Below are 19,302 nucleotides of genomic sequence, written 5' to 3'. Positions count from 1 at the left end.
ATACAGTCTTCAAGCACCTTCGTAGTGTCTCCTTGCACCTTCATAATTTTTTTAATTTCAATTTTTTTTAAATTGTAAAATTTGAAATATAATTTTATATTTTGAATTATAGATTTTTGAATGTATTTGAGAATTTAAAAAATATCTTTCAAGTTTTACAAAATGTAATTTTATATTCTAATTTAGAAGGTATTTAATAATTCATAAAATATCTTTTGAACTCTATAGTTTAAATATAAATTATATTTTAAATTTTAGAATCTTAAAAATTAATTTTTACGTCTTAAACTATATTTTGAACTCTATAATTTTACATTTTGAAATGTAGAGTTTAGAAGGTATTTGAGAATTCAGAAAATATCTTTTGAATTTTATAATTCGAAATATAATTTCTAAGAATAAATTAGACTTTTCACCAAAATTTGGAAGTGTATAAGAAAATATGGAGGTGCAGAAAGAAAATGGGTGAAACGCGTGAGATAAATGGGCCTCATCGCGAACCCATTCTCATCCTATTCTTACAACAGAGTCCAACAACTGTTCTATCTAATTCTTTAAATGCACAACACCGTAACGTAACGTAACGAAACAGATAGAGGATTATAAATGTGGAAGTTACTGGAAAGTTGAAATCAGATGGTGCCGGTCCCACTCCTCCAACCTACACACGCGAACTCAACAAACCAGAACTGGTAGGTTTCGTTTGATTGTTGCGACGCGAAGCCATGGCGGATTCTTCGAACCTCAAATCCGACGCGATTATGGAGCAGATGAAGCAGCACTTCGCCACTGACGCAGGCAAACAGCTCACGGAAAAAATTGGACTCGTTTATCAGTTTCACATTGCTCCGAAGGTAACCTTCTTTCTTCCTTCTTCTCACTCTTCGTTTAACCTAATTGTTTTGAATTACATTATCGGTCTTATTGAATGGCTTCGATATGTAGAAACTTGGATTCGATGAGGTCGTCTACACCGTTAACCTCAAGAAAGGAGAGGTCACCAAAGGTTAGCAAGCTTCCTTCTCTTCTTTTTCACTTTTCAATTTTTTTTGTTCATACTTAGGTTTTCGATGTGAATTGCAATCGAAGACGTCACGTGTCTCGGGAATCGTGATGATGAACCTTTGAATTCACTCTCTGAATGTTGCTGCTATGCATGTAATGTATTGTAATCTCAATGATGAGCAATATACAGTATTCACCGTACTGAGTATGGTGAAACTAGAAGCTTAACAAACTATAAAACTTCTGGTAGAGAAAAATACGAAAAAAAAATTAAAAGAGATTCTCCAGAAGCTAACGAATTAACTTTTACACAAATTAAAGAAGAGAAAACTTCTACAGATTAACCTGTGTAATTTCAATTTTTCTTTTTATTTTTCTCTCTTGGAAATTCTTTGAGAAACTCGTTCAAACGCACTGTTTCACCTTTACGCTAGGGCCCTGTGTGTTACAGAGGTAGATCAGGATTTTAGAATTTTCCTCTCATCTTTTGTGATCAGTATCAAGGCTTGCTGCCAAAATCTTGCGCTTAGTAGCTAGAGTAGACAGAACTTAGTACATTATCTGAACTTGTTAGAGCGTTAAAATTTTATTTGTGTAAATAGTCTATTCCCGTGTAAAATTGTCATTGTGAATTGCTAAATTGTCATTGTGAAATTTTTTATATGTGAATTGCTAAATTGTCATTGTGAATTTTTTTGAAATGAATTTATTGTGCGAATTATGGCAATAATACTTTAATTTTAATTAAGGAATAGAACTGAAAATATCTAAAATACTACATTTAAATTGTCTAAAGCTAACTAAACAGCTTTTCTACCCTGGCCTCTTCAATGCACGCTAAATTTTCTTGGCAGCCAGAGATTAATCAATAGTTTCTACAACTTTGCTAGAGATCAGATGTTTTTTAGAGTTGTATTTCTACAATTCTACTTAATTTGGCTAAATTTTATTGCGTTCTCTGACAATACTATCCTGTATGAGTATTTATTGGGTTGTGTGTATTTAGGGCCATACGAAGGAGGAAAACCTGATGCATCTTTTTCATTCAAGGATGAGGACTTTGTTAAGGTTGCCTTGGGAAAGATGAATCCGCAGATTGCTTTCATGAGGTTCAACTTTTCAATGGATATTTTCCTTCCAAAAAAAAATTTCGTTGTTTTTTTCTTCTTTGTTAATACATCCATGTGCTTCATGTGGTGGCGAATGAATGTAGGGGTGCGATGAAGATTAAGGGGAGTTTGAGTGCTGCTCAGAAATTTACTCCGGATATCTTCCCAAAGCCTTCCAAGCTGTGAGCTGAGATGCTTTCAACTACTTAAGATTGCGAGAATTATCGTTTGATGCAGTCAACCAAAATAGATAGCATCAACGTTTGAGGAATATAATTATATATCTTCAGGTAATACAAGGATCATCATTACTAAGGTTGTAGGTGGTTCATGATTTTAAAATGTAGTTCTGAATACAACTATATTTACACTGTTCTGCAAATCGGTCATGTCTTTATTGCATTCTGATTGAATGTTTTATGTTCGAAAATAGTTCATCATGCATTATTTGCAACCACTTTTCTTTTTGCCATAAGTTATCGGCTCAATGATTGTTGCTATTTTACATCCTGTGTCTACACCTTGATATCGATTTATGATCATTATTTTTTATGTAACAAATATACAAAGCCATTAAAGCCTGTAATAAATAAATAAATTAAAACCTGTAGTAGATAAATTAGTTTGAAGTGAGACTATTGAGTATCAAATCACTATTTTTCGTTAATACATCTTCCATTAAAGCTTCTAATAACTAATATGATTACGTTCAAATTGTAGTGAAAACGACCACAAAATATTGTTTGCAAATTTAAATTAGGTACAAAAATAAATTTACAAACTGAATTTGCAATAGTAATTCAACTCTCACTTTTTACGAAATTGAGTTTCAGTTAGTTAACAGTTGTTAAAACGGTTGATTGGCATTACCGGGATGATTATGTGAGCATTGATGTCCACCATTGTCTTTTTAGTTAAGCCAAATTTCATCTCTATTTGCCCCTATGTATATCTTTTCCCTTCTTTGGTTTAAACTATGTGAAATTAGGCAATTTATAGCGTGTTAAGAGAAACAAGTCAAAATGTGGAACCATTTATCTTCCAGTTTATGGCTACACTTTTAACTTATTTCTTATTTTATACTTATAAACAGTAGAGTGTATTTTTTTAAAACGCTTTCTTTATAAAAATTAACTTCATTCTAACAAAAACTATTCAAAATCCAAAGCTCTCTCAACAATTAAACAAATAAATGAGATAACCATATCGAGAAAATTTATATAAACATGTTCATTTACATTAAAACTCACTGACAACATGAATCAATTGGTAGTCTTCAACAAAAGTGTTTCATATATAGAACATTATTACAAATTCACCACTAAATTAAAATTTTCTCTCATATATACCACGTTTGTGAAATTATTTAGTGTTTCATAGTCAATATTAACTTTAAAAAATATTTGTTGAACGAGGAAAAAAATATTTGTCACTTTGAAAGGATTAATCTTCAACTATGAACTAATTTTTGGCGTAGAAAAGCATGATTGTTATGTACGCTTTTGAAAATCATAAAAACAAACTTATTTAATTATAATTTTACCATCATTTTTTACAAATTTCATGAAAAGAATTAAAATAATTATTAATAATAACTCAACGTTAAATTGGTAAGAATTACTTTTCATAAAATAAAACTATTAGCATGTTATTTCTTAAAACAATATAAACCTATCCGTGTTGATTGATCTAAAATTCCGTACATAGAATAGATTGATTATGTTAAATTGTAACATTTTTTTTTTCAAACAAGATGGAAGTCATATTTCAATGTAATATATTTATTGTGTTTAAATAATTAATAAATATTATTTTGATATTAAACTAATGTTCTTTTTTTTATATATAAAAGTTGTATTAAAATGCTAACGATTCGATAAATACTAGATATTTTCTTTAAAAATTTAACAGATATTTTTTTTTGAATTATGTAATTTTCACTTTAACGTACATTCAATAATAAATATAATAAAATAAATAAATTTTAAAATATATTATTCACAAAATATTTTAATTTTTCATCCTCATAAATATAAAGTAAAGGGTGCAGACGTATTTATTTTCCTATCAAAAGTAAAGGTACAAGTAGTAGTTTAACGTAATTTATTTGTGTTATTTAAATAATAATTAATATTATTTTTCAAAGTAATTAATATATTTTTATCAAAGCTAACGTACAAGTATTTATTTTTTCAAATCTCTCCCTTACATGTATGAGATATTGTAGATCATGTCTAGAAATATTAAAAAATATAATAAATCTACTTTTTCATTAATATTTTAGTTACATTAATAATATCCACGCAATTAATTATCTTGTTTTACTTCCAAATCCAACAAATATATCATTTAGTTCGTTTAAAGAAAGGGACAAAATAAATATCTCGTTATGAAATAAAAATTACATTATGCTTTATAACATAGTAACTTCTGTATTTTGCATCTAAACTTTATTCAGTACTGTTTATATGGAAATTAACATCTTTTACTAACTTGTTTATCGTACATGCTAAATTTATAGTTAATAATATCTATGAGAGTTTTTATAGAATAAAAAAATCAATAAAATTAAAAAAAAAAATTTAGAAATTTCAGATATAGGGAATTAATTCATATTTGTCATTAAAACTAACCGATGCATCTTTAGATGGTATATATACCCCACAGATTTAGTGATAAATAAATCAAAACGATTGATAAGTTCAAAGTAACACCAATTCTGTAAAACATCTTTTCAAACGCAGCCTTAGAATCTCTCTTAGTTTTAGCAGCTAAATTGAATGACATGTTCACCCATTCATATTCAAATCTCAAACTCAAAAATTTTGATACATAACTTTACAAAAGCTGAGTTCAATATATCAGAACAGAAGCCTATACACAGTAAAGAATGATCTTATTTTTGTTTTCTCACCTGTGATGAAGAGCTTATATTTATGTTGTCATAAATCGGTGAGTTGGAGACCATTCACAATCCTCAAAGAGAGATGAATCAACCATACATACAGCAATAACTAACATGTACAAAGTATGATTCAGTTTTGAATAATCTCCAAAAGGGTCACATGTTCAGATAACTGGAGCATCACAATGCATGCATTTTCCAAAATGGATTTTACCCTGAATGTGTTGTGTGCGACTTTTTCTTCCCAAAGAACATCAAAACCCATGGGAAAAATGATTTCTTTTTCTTCTTTCCGGTTTTTGCATCTGTTGATGGCACAGCTCCACTGTTTGAATGGACATAAGACTTTGAACTGGAGAAGTAACGAAGAGGAATAGGTACACGATGAGGTTTTTCTAAACTGTTTGGTTCCTTGTGTCTTTCAAAACTAGCTCCTGCACTTTTACTACTTTGATGCTTAGCCGATTCTTGGCCTAATGCACCAGCCTTTCTTCGTTGTTCATGATCAGACCTCCACTTTCTTAGTTCTTGTTCTACACCTAATTTTCCCTCCCTTGCCTTTTCAGCTTTCTCCATGGCGATCTTAAGAGATTCCCTTCTAGCAGCCATTTCTCTACTCACACTATTCAACCTCTCCAAGGTTTTCAATTCAGACTTCTTGGCTGTCTCAATTTCAGAATTTGCTGTTGCAACCCTCATGTTGGATTCTTTTTCTGCATCATGTGCTTGTTTGCTGAGATTATAGTACTCCTCCACCGAAAGGGTCACCCAAGTGGATGAATCCACTTCACTGTTGTTCATAGGTGATGCCTCACTCTCTTGCAATGCTTTGGTTGCTGCTATTGCCAACCTTTCAGAAGCTCTTGCAGCTTCTATCTCCTTTTGAGCTGCTAGTAATTTGCTTTGCATGGTGCTTGCACTTGCCTTTACTTGTTCAGCCTCCTCCTTTACTCTCTGCAACTCTTCACGAGCTGCTTGAGCAAGCAACTTGGCCTGATTATTCTCTTCAACTTCTTGCTGTAGTTTCTTTGGCAGCACAGCAATTTTCTCTCTGCCTTCCTTTTCCTTCATCTGTACCAAAACCGTTTCTGATATAGTGTTCTGCAGTTCAGCTTCAAGAGATGCAGCTGTGATGGAGGCCATTCCCTCTCTCTGCCTGATGGAGGCAAAACATGATTTCTCATTTTCAAGTTCTGATTTTAAGGAAGCTGCAGCCACCCTTAAGTAATTTATCTCAGTGGTAGCTTTCTCTATGTTGAGCTTCACTTCCTCAAGTTCCTTTTTGGCAGATGCAACTGCTTCCTGTATTTCACTGTGTGTCTTCTTTTTGGAGACTCCTTCTCCTTCTCCTTCACCTTCTGGGTCAGCCTTTGATTCCATATAAAGATTTAACTCAGCTTTCAAATCAAGCAGCAAAGCTGAGGCAATGTTCAGTTTAGATTTGAGGTCCTTAGCAGACAAAATTTTCTGGTTGAGACTCTGGAGTTCTTCTTCTGCCTGTTTCAGTTCCTTCTCCCAACTGAGACAATCCTGATCTCTTGCCATGACTGTCCCTATTCTCTGTTCCTCTGCTTCCATGTGTGCAGCATGTGCAGTTTCCAGTGCCTCCTTTGTTGCAATCAGCTCAATAGTCAAGTCTTCCACTGTCTTCTCCACTTGCTTTGATGAAGCAACAGCCTCTTCAGATTTCTTGACAGCTTCCTCTTTTTCATCAACTAAGGATGCATATTCTCCACGCAATGCATCCAACTCTTCTTTTATTGATGTTAACTCTGTGATAGCTGATGCATACCTAGCTCTAGCTACCTCAAGCTGTGCCTTGGCTGCAACACTAGAGTCATCTGCAATACCTTGCTCCATCTCTTCCACTCTCAGCTTTGCAAGTTCTGAGTCCTGTCTTGCTTGACGCTCTTCTGTTTGAGCCCTCTCTAGGTTAAGTTTGAGCTCTTCTATTAGTCTCTTAGTGGTATCCAGCTCCTGCAGTACTTGCATTTTTGCTTTCTCTGCAGCCTCGGCTTTTTTTCTGAAGTCCGGGATCAGCTGCTGTGCCTTTTCATGTTCATGTTCTACATGTTTGCGTCTCTGAATATCAGAAAAAAAATTGAAGTTAGAAGCCATTTTCCAGCTGATGAAGCTACCATAGTCACTGTGATTGTTGTTACTTGAGGTGTCAGTCTAGTTGAGATGTCAAGTTATATAATTGAAAGTTTTTATATAAAAAAAAAACTACCACAGTCATTACTCATTAGTATAAATAAATTGTCTTCCAGCTTTGAAGAAAGTTATTTGGTTTTTGACAAAGTATAATGGTGATGAATCAATAATTTATCTTTCATTGTTGGCAAGAAGAAGCAAGCATGGAAGACAAGCAACTTTATATCAAAATATACTTCAAAATGTGAACTTTATATCATGATATTTTTCACAAAAAGGAGATATAGAATACACTCTGGTCATTGACAATTGATGAATAAAATCTGCTATATGAAGTTGTGGCTTGATTCAGCAGATAATAGTTTCTTGTTGTTATCGTTAACATAGACAAGAAAAAAGTCACCAAAGCAACATTTCAGCATTGGTAATTGCTTTTTAACATTTATAACAGCAGTTGACAACCAAAACAGTAGGGAGGTCGTTATTCTCATCCCATTTACTCATATCTTGTCATTTTTCTAGTTGTTTGTTATCTTTAAAAAGCAAGGGAAACCTTCAATAGAACTCTTTCCTCAGGAAGAAGTAATAGAGTTGCAAAATTTAAGTAAATGGAAGACATATATACCTCCACTGTCTGGATTCTATGAGCCTTCCAATCCACAATGCCTCCAAACTTTGAAACAGCTTCCTTGACAGATTCAAATGGAGCAGCTGTATCAATATGGCTTCTTCTTGCAGCCATCTTCTTGGCATAAGTGGGTGAGTCAACGGCTCCCACAGAAGTATCAGTAACATTGGTTTGAGATGGATCTGTCTTCTGATTTGTCTGGTCATTCTGCAACTCTATTTTTTCAGAAGAGGGATCCAAGAGTTTTATCAGACTATCATCACTGGCAGATAGTTGATCATCAGCTCTCAAAGTATTGGTTTGAGACGGATCTGTGTTTTGTTCTTTCTGGTCGTTCTGCAACTCTATTTCTTCAGAAGAGGAAGCCTTTTGATCACTGGCAGCAGGTGAGTCAACAGCTTCCACAGACACATCAGCTATCTTGGTTTGAGGCAGTTCAATCTTTAGCTCTTTGTGATCATTTTGCGACTCTATTTTTTCTGAAGAGTCATCAACAGCTCCCACAAGAACATCAGTATCCATTGTTTGAGGTGAATTAATCTTTAGTTCTTTGTGGTCATTCTGCAACTCTTTCTGATTTTCAGCATCACTGCCAGCACAGACACTAGAACCACCATCCTGTTGCCTATTTGACATATCTTCTAATGCTCCGGCTTCCGAATTTGCAGGCATGGCTCCTTGGTTGCTTTGTTCCTTTACAACTTTTGAGGTTGAAGCTGAATTATCTATGGCAACATCAGCAACCATGGTTTGAGGTGAGTCTGTAATTAGTTCTATGGGGCCAGTCTGCAACTCTTTTCTTTCAGAATATGATGTTGAGGGATTCATCAGATTATCAACATCACTGCTAGCAGTGACAGCAGAAACGCCTTCCTCCTGCCTGTTGAAGATACCTTCTTCTAAAGCTCCTGGTTCAGAATCTGCAGCCTTGGCCCCTTGGTGGCTTTCTTCTGTTCCATGAACTGTAGCTTCAGGAGTAGAAGCTGAATCACCTGTGGGAAGATGTACAACTTGTGCTATAGTTTGATGGCTAGAAGCATTCAGGGACACTTCTGAGTCAGAGAACTCCATGGGAAAACGAGGGCCAGACTCCATTCTACTGTTATTATTACTATGTTGGCTATCCAAAACTTCAATGGAAGGCTGATTATTGGGTGGATTCATCGCCTCAGTGTTCTCTTCAGGGGTTTCTGCCTGTGGCTTCTGCTCAGCCCTTATTATAGATGGTTCTGAGGGTGGCTTGTCTTCAACTTCCTCCATTAGTTAGAAGCATCTGGAAGAGTTAAAGGCATCTAAAAGGCAAATAATAAAGATTCAATCAGTAAAAAAATGGAAATTGTTGCTGCATGTATAACCTTTTTCAGTAAACTCAATTAGAATCAGAATAAAACATGACCATGTAGAGCTTTCAAATTTAAGGGGGATGACAGCATCTAGAGAAGTAATAAAATGATAATTGATTTCCATATGTACCATTTAATACACTTTTTCAATTGTGCTTGAACATCATCAACCAATGATAAAAAAAATACAGAATCTCATGATGCATGAAAAGCTAAAAGATCCTCCTTTTTCATACACGTTGACATTGAAATAAAAAATTACAATCACGTGAACAAAGCTATAAAAGAAAGAACACCCAGGTGCACAAAAACTAACATTTCAAGTAGTAATTACCATGCATCCACACAAGTTCGCCAATTTTTAACTGGGTTGATGAAATTTGAAAACTCTTCTGGTATATGTACATGCCAATGGAGAGAAACAGAAACAAAAGCTTAAGGAAAAGACAATAGATATCAATATATCATATATCCCTAAGCTTTGTAGTTTCCTCTCTTGATTATATCCAACCCCAGATACAGAAAAACATTAATCCAAACTTTGCAAACCAAAAAAAGTTATTATGATATGACATGACTGCATGTGTTTATAAAAAAGATGAATTTTTGAAACAGTGTTCATGCAAAGAGTGGATAGATGAATTGAGGGGCCAAGAAGGGTATGAAAACAGATTAAGCAAATAAGATGGTGGTTTGAAAAAGAAGGAAGAAGAGAAAGCAAAAGAGAAAGAAGAGAAAAGAGAAGGAGAGGGAAAATACCCGGATTAAGCAGAAACAAAACTGATGATTGAGAATTGAGACATATTAATGATCAATGAAAAAGTATGAGGAATCAAAATTAGAATGAGAAAAAGTTGGAGCTAAATTTAGAAGAAGTGATGAAAAGAAGAGGAAAGGGTCAAGAAGAATGAAGCCTACCTTGTCACACAAACTAAACATTCAAGGTCCACTCTGTACTCTCTTTCTTCTTTTTCTAAATTTCAAACATCACACTTGTCATCTACCAAAAAAATCTGACACCTGTTTCACAACTTTAAACAAATAATTTAGTTGCTTACATAAGCCATCTAAATACATGTAAAAAAAAACAAGTTTAGAAGTATCTATTTCCCCCATTTAGAATAGGATTTGAAGTGGTCAAATAAATAATATTACATAAAAGCAGTAATAAATATTAATATCTTAATACTTATATATGAGTAATTATTTGAATTATATTATTTCTACTCTAACACATGTCTTTATATATATATATATATATATATATATATATATATATATATATATATATATATATATATATATATATATATATTCTAAAAGAAGGTTGTTGGAACATTGTGCAAAGTATAGGTAAAATTGATGTAATCACTACAAGAAAATCATGAAATAGAAACCAATTTTTAGAAACCAAAATAATTAGTTAAACTAAAATAGGGACCATTTTAGAAACTGAAAGAAAAATTGGTTTCTAAATTAGTTTCTATTATTTTTTATTATTATTAAATAGTTTCTAAATTGGTATCTAATTAGCAACCAAAGTTTTTGCTACCAAATAATTGGTAGCAAAAACTTTGGTTGCTAATTAGATACCAATTTAGAAACTATTTAATAATAATAGAAAATAATAGAAACTAATTTTTGTTTTAGTTTCTAAAATGGTCTCTAATTTAGTTACTATTGCAACTAATTATTTTGGTTTCTATAAATTGGTTTCTATTTCATGATTGTCTTGTAGGGATGTATTTAGTATGTTCAAATAAATAAATAATATTATCACGATAAAAAAATAATATATTTTGATAAAAAAATAAAATTTAAAAATTTAGTGTAAAATATTAGTTTAATAAATAATTTTTTGAATTGTATAATTTTTTATCTAACGTATATTTTAATAATTCAAATATTTAAAATTGAACATATTTTATTTATCTAATTAATCGTAAATATAAAAAATTAAAACACAAATCTGTGAGATATGTCATAGTATTTAAAATATATATATTTAATGCAGTTGTTGTATTTCAATGAATAAATTTTTTTTTTCAGAAATAAATTAAAAAATGTATAACAGATAAGAATATTAGCAATATAATAAATGTAAGATATTCACTTTAAAATTTTAATGAATAATAATTATCTTTTTACTCTAACAAATATTTTAAATACAATAAATTAATTAAAATATCTAAATTTTCAAATGTATTATTTACGAAACTCATTCTAATTATCAAGACTTCAAAATTAGTATATGTATATGCATAACATTTTATATATGTATTATATATGCATATAGCAAGAAAAATATGTTACATCAAATTTTTATTATTATACCAAAAACTATAATTAATCGCAATTTCTTTTAAATTAATATTTTAGATTTTACATTATTATAGTAAATAATTGAATCAACTATCTTATTTGAATGAAGATGTTGCATATTTTTGTTTTAATCAATTTGATACTAAATCTGTAAAATATACTTTATGAACTTTAGTTTTACTTTCATCTCTGTTTATAATTGAATCAACATAATTCCGAAATTTTAAAAATATTGTATTTATTTATGCAAGAAAATCACGTGTGTGTGTGTTTTTTATCTCATCGTTTCATTTGTAATATTGCATGTTAAAATGTTGAGAAAGTAAAAGAAAATGAATGCACATTAATTATTAGGTGTGAACGTGTGACACTATTAAATGTATTAGCAGACACAAAATTAACTGAGGAATCAAACGTCATAATCAACACATCACCAAGAAATACTATAATGTTCTGTTCTGCTCCCAGAATTCAATTTGCTATCTTTTAATTCAATGGAGGTTTTAAAAAAAATACTTATTTTAGTTTTAATTTTTTACGTAGCATTGTTTTATTCAACAAATTAAAATTAAAATAAAGAAGTTGAATGAAGTAAGAGTACCTACAAAATCCAATCCAATTGATAAATAATTAAAATTTTAAATAATTGATAGAGAATTGTTCCCTAATATAAAGAATTGATTAAAATTTAAAACTCACTTTAATATTTCAATTTTCTTTTATCAAATTAAAGAAATTTTATAAGTTAATTATTAAAATAAGTAAATTTTTAAAAAACTATTAAAATAGATAAATCATATTATTCAAATTTTAAATAATATTAAAATCATGTTAATAATTTCACTTGAAATTTAATTACGTCAAATTTATACTCGTTTAAATATACTAAAATCATATCATCTTATAAAATTCGTATCAACTTTACACAACTTATTTATTTTAATAATTTTTTAAAATTTTATTTATTTAAATAATACTATAAATTACATTATTTTGAAAAATTTAAATAAGTATAATTAAATTTTAACTAATAAAATTATGTTAATGGTTTTACTTAAAACTTAAAATTTAATTACATTAAATTTCTACTAGCTTAAATAGACTAAATTCATATCATCTTATAAAGTCGTGTTACAACTTATTTATTTTAATAATTTTTAAAATTTGATCTATTTGAATAATTATCCTATAAAATTAAACTATTTGGATAAAAAAAATCTAATAATACCTAACCAGAAGATAAGAAATCATAGAAAAACCAATGGTAGCGTGGCATGGCATGGTTTCGTGTGGCGCACGTAGCATGAATGAGATTTTCCAATTGGGCCATTGGCCCAATGGTTTGAAAGGGTTCAAATCATATAAGACAAAATGTCATCCGTTGGATCGGGTCACCACCGTCCGATGATCTCTAAACCTTCAATTACGCAATTTTATGTTAGTCAAGCGATTAAGACTGTTAGGTACAGTAAAACGCAATTAAAACTCTTTTTTTTTTAATCTTATAACTATTATTTATGATTAAAGTTTTTTTACATAAATTAAAAATAATAATTAATATACTATCTTTTGAATTTTATTTTGTATTTTAAAATGAGCGAACTTATTCTTTCTACATAACTAAAATTATAGTTTCTGTAACATGTGGGTGCATAATACTTCATAAATGCGTCAACCCATGGAGTCTTTTCTTTTAGTTTATCTTCTTATTAATATTTTATTTACAGTTTTAATATCTTGCTCGTAACTTTTCTCCGATTCTAGAAAATCTACAATTTAATAATTTTTTAAAATTTCCATACGGTTATTATTTTTTATTTTGGTCTAAGTTTTTAGAGCTTTACTTTTCTCTAATTAAACATTAGATCTCATATATTAATGTTAATATTTTTAAATATTAAGTGAGTTTCTTTTTATTGACCGTAAAAGTATAACCACCCTTCTTTGACTAAGAAAAAAAGTAACGTAAAAGAGTGATAATATGTTACCAACTACATACATTTATATCACAATCCTACATTCAGTTTTATTGATATTTTATTCAATAATTTATTTATATTTAAATTAAATAACTCAGTTTAATATTTTTTATTGTTTAGAGTTGTTGAAAGGGTTGTGAAACAAAATTTCCCACCCAAAAAAGATATTTTTTTTGGCTTTACATTTTACTTAATAATTCTTTAACGTCCACATTTTTCTTTTACTTACCCTTAACAACTCCTTCTAATAAATTTATATCATATTTAACTAATAAAAATAAATATAAACAAAGTCTTAAGATAAAATAAAAATATTGTTGTTGATTGTGATGTGGGAGTTTATTTTTTTTTTCTCGGAAAAAATAAATAAAATATATTAATAATAAGTATTTTAAGGTTACTTTAACCTTTATACAAGAAAAATAAATAATCTATCTAGACTTTCTTCCTCTACTCACCTATATAAAAATAAACAAATTCTCTATTTAACATTTTGCTCTATAAGAACCAAACAAGAAATAAATGACAAATTTCAATGAGTCCACGTTTTATAAAATATGTGGAGTGTGCAATGCAATGTTATTTTGTTATAATGTATGTTTCCATTATTGAGTGACTAATAAATAAACTGCTGAAAAACACAAAGACTCTGCACAAGTCTCTGTAGGGAAGATGATAATGAAGAAAACAAAAACAAAAAACAAAAAACGAAAGAATGAAAAATACAAAAGGAGGTATAATTGTACAATTATAACCTAATTTATACGTATAACCCTAATCCATCAAAAGCGAGCCTTGTCTTCTTGGATCTGTCACGTTGATCTTCCAGTGCATGTCTGCTAACCCTAGCTTCCCTGCCTTTCGCCTCTCCCAGTTGAGCTCCGTCCTTCTCTTTCGGGTCAACCGGCAGAGCCTCTGCAGCCGCTCATCCATGGAGTCGTGAACCTTCCACCACCGTCGGTGTGCGACGTCGCTGGCGTAGACCCTCTGATCTTCCACGTCCCAGTTGCAGTCGTAGTCCCTGTAACAGTGCCAGGGCTTCAGGCCCAGGTAGTGGATCGCGTAGAGCTTCGGAGGCTCCGCGCCGAACATCGCGTTCTTCACACTCGCCTCCAGCGTCGTGTTCGCCCAGAAGTTCTTCAGAAAGTTCACGCGCCGGGGAAGCCTGTGCCACCACACGAATATCTCGTTCAGGAAACCCTGGTCTCCCCTGCAGTCAACAGATTAAACTCATGTAATAGGTTTAAAAATAAATTTATAATTAAATGATATAAAAAATATTAATATAAATATATCATTACATACATGTTACAAATTGTTTATAAACTATAACTACTGTTTTACAAAGCCAAATATCTGTTTTATATTATTTTATGGCTACTCATTTATCTTATGATGATTAATTAATCTTCTTGTCTCTATACTTAAATATAAACCCATCTTTCTGGTTTATATAGTAAAAAATAATTTATTTTGGTATTTATATATTATTTTAAATCTCCTTTTTATTTTTAAAGGCTAACGTGGCAGAGATTAAAAAAATTAAAATTAGTTTATGTAATGAATAAAACATATCAAAATGAAATACAGTAGAATATTTTGAAGTATAGGGATTGAAAAATAAATTGTAAGTGCTGCTGAATGTGTAATGTTTCTTTTAAAATGAGTAATTAAATATATAACAAAATTAACTTTAAAAAGGTGTTTTTTTATCGTTAAAGAAATATCTTTATTGAAAAATGCTCCTAGTAATTCTTTTCAATTTAAAGACCTGATTAAAAAAATTCAAATAATTTTGAAAATAAATGTTAAAATTAAAAATGAAATAAATTATCTGATCTTGATATTGATATAGTTTTTACATTTTAACTATTATACTCAAAATCTTCTTGTTACGTAGTTACTGATTATAACAGTAAACAAAATCATAAAAAATGTGTTAGTTTAAGATTTACGCGGGAAAACAACGCCAGAAACTTCGTACCCGTTGTAGGAGACGACATCGTGGCGGCGCGACATGAGAACATCGAAGGTGCAGTTGGAAGGTTCGAGAACCATGATGCCGGAGTTGAAAATGGACTGGTCGTTACCGGTGGCAGACAACTGGGGGAAATGGAAGAGGATGTCGAGGCTGCGGAGGACGATGATGTCGGCGTCGATGAAGATCACCCTCTCGTACTCCGTCAGCTGCCACAACCGGAACTTGCTGTAGTTGTACTCGTTGTAGGTGCCGTTCTCGGCCCGCGGGTTCCGGATCCGGGTGATGACTCGGATCTTCCAGCCGGAGAGCTCGAGGGCGCGGCGCTTGACGGCGGAGATGGAGCTGTCGAGGAGGAGCACCAGGTCGCGTTTGGTTCCGGTACGGAGGAGCGTCTGCGCCAGCATTATTGCGCCGCAAACGTAGCCTTCCGACGAGTGAAGAACCGTTGCGTAGGCCTCGCGTTTCGCTCGAGCTTCGCTCTGAACGCTCTGTTCCAGGTTCGACGTGTCGTACACCTTGTCGATTCCTGAAAATTGCAACCAAAATTCACAAGCTCAAATTAAAAAAATGTTTTAAAAAAATCTTTGTTAATTATAATATCTTCTTCAATTTGCATTCTTACGAAAAAAAATTGTGTTTCAAGAAACCCTTTCCCTTCAAATCAAAGTTAATTAGTTACGCTTTAGCTTTCATATATAATATATAGCATGAGTTTTTGGAAGAAATTAAAACTGAGGTAGCCATCGAAGTTGTTAGTGATGTCTAATAAAATATGGTTTACACAGAAAAAGAACAATTTTCCAGAAGAAGCTGCACAGAATATGATTAACGGTTGGACTGTATATTTCACATTGCTAATGATTCTTTAAGATTAACAGAGAGATAGCTTCATCTTTAAGATATAATTATTAGCAAACTCACCAATAAAATATTAACACGTTTTCAATTTCCATGCAAACTCCTCAAACGTATCAAACTTTATTTATTTGCTTTCAGAAAACTTCATATATATATATATATATAATTTTCCTACTCCCATGAATTTGTACGAGAAAAAAAGTCTCTATAATTTTGACCCCAGTTTGGGATAAATTGAGGTGGAAAGGAGAAAGATATATGAAGAAAAAAGTAAAATAAAACAATACATGTAATAAATAAAAGAAATGGAATAAAATTGTTTATAATACTATAAAATGTATCTTCATTTTAACAGAAATGCTACTATAACACAACCTTGCTTCAAGGGGATAAATAAAAATAATTTGGAAAAGGTGTAGTTGATGGTCTTTGTTGATATTCATGTCTTGAAAAACAATTTTAAGCTGTTAGCTATGCTTGATGTGAGATATCACCTAACTCAAAAACCTTCACCTGCAAAGTTAAGAAAACAAATGATAAAATATACTTTTTATTTTGTCACCATATACCAAGCAAGCGCCTGTAGCTCAGTGGATAGAGCGTCTGTTTCCTAAGCAGAAAGTCGTAGGTTCGACCCCTACCTGGCGCGAACTTTTTAAATTTTGTTATTTTTTATTTTTATTTTTTTGAATATTTCCTTATGTTTAAAAAAGTTGCTAGTAGCTTAATTAATACTCATTAATTTTCAAATTATAATTTTTTAGCTTATTAATTAATTCCCACCCACTTGAGGAAAAGTAACATAAACAACCATATGAGTTTTTGATGAAAATGTAAGCAACTAAGCATACCTTGTTCCCACAGAGGCAGAGCCAAATTACATGACCCAACAGGCAAAGATACCTTCTGCTCCAACCACTTTACATCAACCTCATAATACCACCATTCATTTTCCTGCTTAACCAAATCCTTGCACCTAAACAGCTCCATCATTGGCCTACACTTGCTCCACAAAACCACCTTTGTCTTCCAATTCCAATCCTTCTTCCCTTTCTTCACCACCAAATTCGCCACAATCATATGAACTTGTAACCTGAAAAACATAAATAATGAATCTAAACACTTAAAAAATAGTGATCATATATTCACAACCATTTATCAGATAACATTCTACTACTGAAAAAATGAAACAATTTTGAAATTGTATTGGTCAAACCTGAAAACATCTCTTCCCCAGCCTTCTTGAGGGTACTTGCAAGGCAACTTGGCTATGATCACATCCATGGTTTCATATGCTGCAAAATCTGGCATTGGTATCTCGGGGCATGATGGAACATCACTCTCTTCCTCTTCATCTATCCATTCCGGAAACAAATCTGTCCAATTGAAAAACTCTGATACCCTTTCGAAATAAACCTGTGTTGTTTCTCCAAGGCTGCTCCATTCACTCACATCATCTTCATGCATGTTCACCATTCCCATCTTCACTCCTTTCCCCATTTCACCAAAGAAGCTAGGCACCTCTATCTTACTCGCATTCTGCTTTGGCATCCTCTGCTTCACCTCTGGTTCCTCCAACACCCCTTTCATCTTTAAGCCTTTTTCTTCCTATGAGTTTCAATATCTCATACAAGTTATGAAATACACACACAAACACTTGCATATTTATAAACACTGAAAGAAAGTGACATGATTGAAGCTGCTTGAACCATAAAATTGACTTCATTTAATGTGAAAAAAACCTTTTTCTTTAAGAAGACTTTGTTCAATATGAAAAAACATTGGTTTTGGTCTATAAAAGAAGCAAGAGGGGAAGAGGAAGAAGAAGAAAAAGAAAGGACTATGCCATTAGAGTAGGCTCACCTTACCTTGTGATGGCACTCCCTCAAGGAGCACCTAACAAGGGAGGCTGCATTTTCAAAGTAGACAGAAGAAGATGGTTGGAGAAGAAGGGCTGCATAAACAACCAGAAAGATGGCAAGACAGAACAGATTGATTCTGATGACCAATGCTTTAGATGGTGCTGTCTTCACCAACTTTTGAAGACTTGAAACTTCCATATCTCTAGCAGCAACAACAGTGGCTTAAATGGAGGGGACCTTTGCACTATATATATGTAAATGATTTCCCTCTAGAGCAAATATAGATGAAGTAGTTGTGGTTAAAGTATATGATGATTAATTTGTAAGGAGTTGTTAGAGGATTATATACATGAGTAAATCTCAAAGCAAGAAAGGCCCTTTTTGAAGCTCCATTTGTACTTCCTTGAAGGTTAATTTCCTTTTGTGCAAGATTAGAGAGTGTAAGTAAAGTTTGTTTGCTTAAATTTCAGGTTTTTGACAAAAATGTCTCAATAATTCATTGGAGAATGGAATTATAAAAATGGAAGAAAAGATTTTGAGGGCAGTTGAGCAGACTCACCAACACCTAATTCGGTTGCCCTGTCAATTTTGGTTCCAAAGTTCAAAGTGTCTTTTGTTCTCAAACTATGCTGTGAAACTAGCTCCACTCTATGATTATGAAGTCCTTTTGGTTATTATGTTGATGCATAAAATTTAAGTTTATAGGTTGCAACGTCTTTACATCATAACTGTCCAAAATTGTATAAAAAAAAATATTTTGCACGAGTAGAACAATGAGAATGGTGAACCATCACCTTTTTGTTTCGACCTAATGATTTTATACGATTGGACTAACTGGGTAGATACTAGCCAACCAATGATCCTTCCCAATCTCAACAACAAATACAACACATTAGGTCAACTATGACTTTTTTTATTTTTAGGACTATTATACATTACTTTAGGATTTACCTATGTTTTCTATTGTTTTAATGATGTTTTGTGTGTATTGTGTTTTGTTTTTTTTTTTTTTTATAGAAGTTTGGTTATAAGGACTTCGAAAAATAATTTGAGGATTGTTAAATTATTTTGATGTGATCTATTTTATAAATTCTTGAAGATTAGTTTATTGATATGTAGAATTCATTGGATTTATATAGATAAGGTGTTAAACAGG

The 19,302-nt window shown here is 31.7% G+C and overlaps 3 protein-coding genes and 1 non-coding gene across 7 annotated transcripts; 2 read left to right on the top strand and 2 right to left on the bottom strand.

Moving 5' to 3' along the window:
- The first annotated feature begins 544 nt into the window (after positions 1–544).
- LOC137816494 (sterol carrier protein 2) lies at positions 545–2,619 on the top strand. The gene is made up of 4 exons (XM_068619653.1): positions 545–854; positions 946–1,006; positions 2,012–2,114; positions 2,219–2,619. The coding sequence occupies exons 1-4, from the start codon at positions 726–728 to the stop codon at positions 2,298–2,300; spliced, it is 375 nt and encodes a 124-aa protein (XP_068475754.1). The 5' UTR covers positions 545–725; the 3' UTR covers positions 2,301–2,619.
- Positions 2,620–4,876: 2,257 nt separating this feature from the next.
- On the bottom strand, positions 4,877–10,187 carry LOC137816493 (protein WEAK CHLOROPLAST MOVEMENT UNDER BLUE LIGHT 1-like). Of its 3 annotated transcripts, none has more exons than XM_068619651.1 (3): positions 10,063–10,187; positions 7,799–9,093; positions 4,877–7,101 (listed from the first exon to the last, which is right to left on the bottom strand). In XM_068619651.1, the coding sequence occupies exons 2-3, from the start codon at positions 9,059–9,061 to the stop codon at positions 5,230–5,232; spliced, it is 3,135 nt and encodes a 1,044-aa protein (XP_068475752.1). In that variant the 5' UTR covers positions 9,062–9,093; positions 10,063–10,187; the 3' UTR covers positions 4,877–5,229. The 3 variants fall into 3 exon arrangements, with proteins under 3 accessions (XP_068475752.1, XP_068475751.1, XP_068475753.1); XM_068619650.1 differs by having other exon boundaries at positions 9,904–10,088; XM_068619652.1 differs by having other exon boundaries at positions 9,479–10,085.
- A 3,804-nt stretch (positions 10,188–13,991) lies between these two features.
- Positions 13,992–18,458, bottom strand: LOC137816492 (UDP-glucuronate:xylan alpha-glucuronosyltransferase 2-like). 2 transcript variants are annotated; one of them, XM_068619648.1, is made up of 5 exons: positions 18,153–18,458; positions 17,501–17,892; positions 17,136–17,377; positions 15,430–15,952; positions 13,992–14,655 (listed from the first exon to the last, which is right to left on the bottom strand). In XM_068619648.1, exons 1-5 carry the CDS (start codon positions 18,342–18,344, stop codon positions 14,220–14,222), a joined length of 1,785 nt encoding a protein of 594 aa, XP_068475749.1. In that variant the 5' UTR covers positions 18,345–18,458; the 3' UTR covers positions 13,992–14,219. The 2 variants fall into 2 exon arrangements, with proteins under 2 accessions (XP_068475749.1, XP_068475750.1); XM_068619649.1 differs by having other exon boundaries at positions 18,148–18,285.
- Positions 16,861–16,933, top strand: TRNAR-CCU (transfer RNA arginine (anticodon CCU)). The gene has a single exon. It is a non-coding gene; the product is annotated as a tRNA-Arg (tRNA).
- Positions 18,459–19,302: the final 844 nt, after the last annotated feature.

The sequence above is a fragment of the Phaseolus vulgaris genome, chromosome 1, assembly GCF_000499845.2.
Source record: "Phaseolus vulgaris cultivar G19833 chromosome 1, P. vulgaris v2.0, whole genome shotgun sequence".
NCBI classification, from domain to species: domain Eukaryota; kingdom Viridiplantae; phylum Streptophyta; class Magnoliopsida; order Fabales; family Fabaceae; genus Phaseolus; species Phaseolus vulgaris.
The sequence above is the reverse complement of the archived record's forward strand: the minus strand, read 5'-3'. Positions and strand labels throughout refer to the sequence as shown.